At 50.8% G+C, this 6,708-nt stretch overlaps 1 protein-coding gene across 1 annotated transcript; it reads right to left on the bottom strand.

Annotated features, from left to right (window-relative positions):
* Positions 1-1,725: 1,725 nt before the first annotated feature.
* On the bottom strand, positions 1,726-4,004 carry CEBPA (CCAAT enhancer binding protein alpha). Its single transcript, XM_003757174.4, has one exon. It carries the CDS (start codon positions 3,671-3,673, stop codon positions 2,600-2,602), a length of 1,074 nt encoding a protein of 357 aa, XP_003757222.1. The 5' UTR covers positions 3,674-4,004; the 3' UTR covers positions 1,726-2,599.
* Positions 4,005-6,708: the final 2,704 nt, after the last annotated feature.

The raw sequence follows: 6,708 nt of genomic DNA, 5'->3' as shown, positions 1-6,708 counted from the left end.
TCTGAACCCCCGACCTTGGCATTTTGGGTTTGTTTTTTGTTTGTTTTTGTTTTGTTTTGTTTTTTGGTCCCTCCACCTTTCAGGAAACAAAACTGTCTAGAGTCACTCTTGCTCAGTCCTCCAGAGAATGGAAACTTGATGACCTTCGAAGCAGCCTTAAGATCCTAATTTAGAGCAAGAAGAGAACACCTCCAATCCCTCAATCCCCTCCCTCTGCTGCTTGATTCCTAAGGGACACTGCCATGCCCTCTCCCTAGTCAAAGTTGGACTCATCATGGCAGGGCCTCAATGTTATGACAATAGATTTTTTTTTTTTTTTTCCCAGAACAGAGTCCTGAAAGTTTTGCAGAGTAACTGGAAAGGAATTAGACTTGGAAGTGACACTAACCAGTGAGGTCCCAGGAGCAAAGGGGCTGTCATTATTGAAGGTTCAAGCAGGCAACTGGTGCTGCCCGTCGCTAAAAATGAAGAACCAGAGCATGGATTCACTTACATCAAGAATATGCAATGTTTATTGAGGAATGGGACCTGGCCCTTGACAACCATCCCATGTAGTTTCACTCTGGCTTTAAAAAGACACCAAGCTCCACTTTTATAGAGATTTATATATAATATATTTATATATTTATATATATTTTGTACATAAAACAGGCATCATGAAATTCCCATCTATCACATCTGGAAAATAAAATATCTTCCCACAATAATGACAACAACAAAAAACAACTTGGCCCTTTCCTTCTTCTCCCTACCCTCCCATGCCTCCATTTCCCGTGGGCACACTGCTCCGCGGGGGGTGGGGTGGGGATGCCTTTGGAAAAAGTCTCCCACCAGTTCCTGACTGTTAGAGGGCCAGAATGCAGAGGTGGTGTTGGGCTGGGCTTGTTGGCATAGGCCCAGTTCTTTGCGTTGATTGAGATTGTCTGGAGGGGATCCTAGGCCATCTCTGAGGTTCCTCTCTCTTTTACCCCAAACCCCTCCGTCAGGCAACTTGTCTCCCTTTGCCTTTTTCCTGCACCACTTCTGAAGAGCTGCTCCCAGGGGACCCGGGATGGTGGGAGGGGACACAAAGGGAAGAAGGAGGTAGAGGGTATTCTGCTTCTCCCTATCCCTCAGGGAGAGCAAAATAACAATAATAATAAAAGGAGAGGAAGGCGGAGCTCCCTTCCACTCATGAACAAAGAAAATTTCTTGGCCAAAATCTAAGTGAAAAATACAAACAAGGTGATGCACGGGACTACAACATTAATTAGCACACAAAGGTGGACAGTCACACTGCTGCTGGCACAGCTAAAACCCAGTTTGGGATCGAGGCTTGCAATAATTGAAAAAGCAACAAGTTTGGCCGCTTCTTGTAACCAAATCCCCCATCCCATGGGAATTTATTCACTGTGCTTTTATTATTGCGACTTCACGACATATTGTACAGACATTGCTGCTCTGAGTTTGGCTTCTTCCTCCCCTTCTCAAGGGGATAGTTTCATTAGTCTCCTGACTCTCTCACCCCTTCTGCTCTTCACACACCATTTCTTTGGAAGAGGTGGGGAGTTGCTGATTTAGAACTTCGGCCCCTCAGTCACTCCTCTTATGGGGAGAGCTGCCTGCCGATCACTGCCCAACCCCTCTTTAGGACTGAGTCTGAAGAAAGACACCCCCATCTCGGCCCAGAAACTCGGCTCCCACAAGTCTAGGGGCAGCAACCACAGGCTTAAAGCCAAGTTACTGTTTTTTTTTTTTTTTCTCTCTTCTTAAGGACTTTGTAATATTCGCATAGGAATATCACCAAGTTTCCTCCTGTCCAGCATCTAGGGAAGCCGTCTCCCACTCTCTCTTCTCTCTACTCTCACCCCAGTTTCTTTTACACATACACCCTTTCTCTGAGGAAAGGCCCACCACTTGTCCTTCAACATCCCAGTCGCAGGATGGCTGGAACTTCATTTTCTACGACCTTTCCTCAGGCTCCCGCATCTCTCCTAAGCAGAAAGAGGTGGGGAGATAGAGAAAGGGTTCGGTAGTTGGGGGTGTAGGAACAGGGGAACCCCTAGATCAAATGGCAAAGGCACATGGTTTGCTCCTTCCACTCCGCAAACACTTGGAATCCTAGAGTTTCAATTTAGACGCGTCTCCACTCCTAAGGCACAGGATTATTACTTAATACTAGAGCTCCCTGGCTTCCGGGCTTCGATCTCCCTTCCTTCTCGTCCCCCCACCCTCATTCCTTGTTCTCTTCCCCCACCCCAACCCCCAATTCCAACTAGACAGAGACTCGAAGACAACCTAATCTCAAAATCGAAGAGGTTTTGACCAGTTTGGGGGAGGGGTGTCGAAAAGGGGGTACAAAGAATCAAAGCCAGCCAGGGTTTATGGCACCGGAATTTCCTCGTTCTGTCTTGGACAGTCTCGAGATCAGTCAGTTCTGAAATTTAAAAAACAAAAACAAAACACAAAACCCACCAGCCTCCAAAGTAACGTCCTTCAGTCCAGCGTCTGGGTGGGCGCGGAGGGACGGACGGAGGAACTGAGAGACAGAATCCACGAAGGGCCCGAGGGCCACCGGGAGTCTAGGCTGGAGAACGGCTGGCGGGAGGGAAGCGCTTATTCACGCGCAGTTGCCCATGGCTTTAACCAAGGAACTTTCTGGGAGCTGGCGGAAGATACCTCGCAGCGTGTCCAGCTCCCGAGTCAGCTGCTCCACCCGCTTGCGCAGCCGGTCATTGTCATTGGTGAGCTCCAGCACCTTCTGCTGGGTCTCCACGTTGCGCTGCTTGGCCTTGTCCCGGCTCTTGCGCACAGCGATGTTATTGCGTTCCCGACGCACTCGGTATTCGCTGCTGCTCTTGTCCACTGACTTCTTGGATTTACCCCGGTGGTCCGTGGACATCATCTTGAGTCCCCCTCCCGGGGGTAGACTGTTCTGCTGGTGTGGGTGGTGCGGTGGTTGCGGTGGCTGGTGGTGAGGACTGGGCACGGGCGTGGGCGGCGGCGTGGGGTGCCCCGGTTGCAGGTGCATGGTGGTCTGGCCGCAGTGGGCGATCTGGTACTGGAGGTGGGACGCCGGGTGGTGGTGGTGATGGTGGTGGTGGTGGGGTGGAGGAGGAGGTGGCGGTTGCTGTTGTTGTTGCTGCTGCTGCGCCTGGTAGGAGTAGAGGCCGGACAGCGCCAAATGCTTATTCTCGTCCTCCTCCCGGGGCTCCTGCTTGATCACCACTGGTCGCAAGGCCGGGGCCCCAATGCGCTCGTACAGGGGGTCTAATTTGCCGTCCAGGTAGCTAGCGGCCATGCAGCCATAGACGTGGGGGTGGCTCCCAGGCCCGTGGGCTCCGTGCATGGCGTGGCCGGCAGGATGCGGCTGCAGAGGATAGTCGAACTCGCCCCCCGCCAGGGCAGCTTTGGCTTTCTCCTGTTGCTTGCTGTGCTGGAACAGATCAGCTAGGAACTCGTCGTTGAAAGCGGCGGGATCTATGTAGGCGCTGATGTCGATGGAGTTTTCGTTCTCACAGATGTCGCCCAGCTGTTCCGAGGCGGCGGCGGCTGCAGGTGTTGCAGGGGGCTGAGGAGGGACCGAGTCCCGGGGATAGCCAAAGGCGGCGCTGCTAGGCTGGTGGTGGGGACTCTGGAGGTGGCTGCTCATCGGGGGCCGGGACTCGACCTCGTAGAAGTTGGTTTGCTCCATGGGGGAGCTAAAATCTGCCCGGCATGGTGACCAGCTCCGGGAATCCAGACTGCACGGGCACCCGGACTTCGGGGAACGCCCAGCGGTCGTCAACAGCCAACACGATCAATCCGGGCCGGGACTAAGAGGGAAACGGGCTTCCTCGGGAGAAGCGCCGGGAGCCCACACTCCTTCCTTTCTTTTCGCAGCCTGCGGAGAGACGAGTGGGGCTGCGTGCCTTCTTCTTTCTCCAGTACCCCTCCAGCCCGCGATCCAACCCTCCCCTCTTTTCCCTCCCAGCCCGAGTCCCCTAGCTTGTTCGCCCTTAATCGCTAATGGCTCGGCTCTCTCCCTGCTGCTATTATATAGTCTCAAAATCCCGGGCTGGGCATCGCCCTCTAGTGTCCAAAACGCCTTCTGGGAAGCTCTGACCACCGGTGGCAGGTCTAGATTCCCTGGGTCTTAGCGCCAGGCTCTTTTAAAGAAAGCTACCCCCGCCCCCGTCCCCACTCCGCTTCGCTCTAGATACCCCTTTCCACTCTTCAGCTCTTTGTGAGGGGGAAATGTGGCTCGGAGCCCAGCCCCTCGGCTGAGAGGTGCAGCTGCAGAACGCCCACTTTCCCTGAGCGCTGTTTCTCTTAACTAAACCACCACTAGTGTAAACAGACACATGCAAGCCCATTCTATATACCGTGGGTACTTCAGGGAGCAAAGAAGAATTTCCATTGTGTCAAAAAGTAATTCGCTACTCTCAGTCTCCCTCAGGGCGGCAAAATGTGCCTCCCCTCTTTTCTCCTAAACCTCAAAGAATTTTTTTTTAAAGATCAGCTAAACCAGCGCCCTGGGTTGGAACCTGTTGAAAAGGTTAAGTGCTGGGGCGCACTGATAAGGAGTCCAGCGAAACATGTCTTTCAGTCCAAGGTACTGTGGTGGCTCAGGGGGTGAGAAGAGGAAAGGAGAGCCGACCCGCCGCGAGTTAGGGGGAAGTCTGGCGCTATTTGTGTGCCTGATTCAAGATTCTCTTTCAAAACAAGAATCAGTACCTGAGATGAAATCGGGGGGTTCTCGAAGGTGGATGGGGGGGCGGGGGTGTCAAGTTTCCGGACAGAAGCCTAGCGCATGGCACTTCGGAAAAGTCTAAAGGTAGTAGTGAGTCTTGTGCTTTTATCTCTGATCGCCAGGTGACAAATGAAGCATATCCGATTTACAGCCCGAGCCACCACAATGTGGTCTCACAGGGACACCGGGCTGACTGGAGCGGGACGTTCCGGCGCTAGGACCCAGGGAGAAGAGGGGAGGGAGGGAAGAGAAGGGAAGGGAGGAAAAGGAGGGAAGATGGGAGGTAGCCCGGCAGAACAGCGGCCCTAAAAGGGACAAGGGGCGGGGAGCGTTCCCATGGAGGCCACAACCCACTGATTAGAGGGTGACATTAAAAAAAAAAAATCACTCCGCCGGGGCCCAAGAGATAATCATTCTGGAGAATTGAGCGCAATGCCTCCAACTTTCCCCCTTGTATCTTTCCTGGGAAGCATAAGGGCCTGTATCTCTTTCCTAGAGTGGTGACTTCTGCTGGGACACCTAAAAACCTCGTTTAAAAAAGGAAAAATAGTTTGCGGAGGACAGACTCCTCTAGAGCAGAAAGTAAGAAAATTATGCCTCATATCAAAACAAGAGAAATAAATTATTTTTAAAGGAGAACCATTCTAAGATTGATCCCTCCCTCCCTTCCTTCCTCCTTTCCCTCCTTCCCTCCTTGCCCCCTCCCTCTCTCCCTTCCTTCCTTCCTTCCTTCCTCCGTTCCTCCCTCCCTTCCTTCCTTCCTCCCTCCCTCCCTTCCTTCCTCCCTCCCTCTCTTCCTTTCTTCCTTCCTTCCTTCCTCCTTCCTTCCTCCCTCCCTCCCTTCCTCCTTCCCTCCCTCCCTGCGTCCCTCCTTCCCTTTCTCCCTTCCTCCTTCCCTCCCTCCCTCCCTTCCTCCATCTCTTCCAAAGACTCCTTCTCTGCTTCTCCTCCTCCATAAAGCTCCTTTCTCAATTATCCTGACTGCAAACAGTTCTTTTCAGGAGCACTGGTTTTAATACATTTCACTAATTTTTTCTAGACTGCACAGTGAACGACCTTGGGTTGCAGCTACTGGCTTTTGGTCGGCTCTTTACTTTTCCTTGGTTCACGGTTTTCTGTCCCCAGTCTCCCCTCCCCCTAGGGTTTGGGGTGAAGGGTGGAGGCAATGATCTCTAATCCTGCCTGTTCCCTTGAGGTTGACCCTGAAAAAGAAGCTGTGTGGGCTGTACTTGGGGAAGATCGGGCGAAAGCTTTTTTTTTTTTTTTTAACTAAGGAAAACTCTGAACCCTCACCACTTTGGATAAAATATATTTACAAAAATACAAAAATGACATATTTTTTACTTATATTTACACATAACACATATACATATACAGTAGGGATTAAAGGAAGGATTAAATCTCTTCTAGGTATAAATTCATGGTAAAAATGTGAAGGTGGCAATTGTTCATACTAACTCCATATTTTTGAAATGCTAAAATTGTACCATAGGAGCCTATTCTGAATGCAACAGTCCTGAATAACTTACCCATACTCCTCAATATGCTCCTCCCCCTCCTGAACAAATCCCCTAACCTGTCTCTGGGCCCAGGAATTAATTTCCAAATAACCTTGAAGTCAGGGGACTATGGAAAGCATAATTGCCTCTGATTTCTGGGATATAATTTAGATTATCTTCTTTCAGCTGAAAACTTGGTCCTGTTTATCCAGGTGAGATTTGGGGAGTTGTAAGGAATGACATTTATTTCAAAGCCAATGTGGTTTAACTTTCCAAAGTTTTAACAGTAACTACTCCCAGCTCAGAGTTCTAGCCCAGATAGCAGGTGGAAGGCTTTTTGGGGGGTTTTGGGGGGGAACTTTATCTCATTTCTACTCCTTACCTCGTTTTTAAGATACAAATGTTTCTGTTCTCCATTTGAGGTCACCTTCCTATGCAGAAACAGATAATAGCTGTAGCCACCTAAGTTGGTGCATCTTTCAGACTGAATGAGCAATT

This window comes from Sarcophilus harrisii, chromosome 2 (assembly GCF_902635505.1).
Source record: "Sarcophilus harrisii chromosome 2, mSarHar1.11, whole genome shotgun sequence".
In the NCBI taxonomy this organism is placed as follows: Eukaryota; Metazoa; Chordata; class Mammalia; order Dasyuromorphia; family Dasyuridae; genus Sarcophilus; species Sarcophilus harrisii.
The sequence above is the reverse complement of the archived record's forward strand: the minus strand, read 5'-3'. Positions and strand labels throughout refer to the sequence as shown.

Coding starts and splice junctions, on each gene's coding strand:
- CEBPA (XM_003757174.4), bottom strand. CDS start 3,673: ATGGAGCAAACCAACTTCTACGAGGTCGAGTCCCGGCCCCCGATGAGC.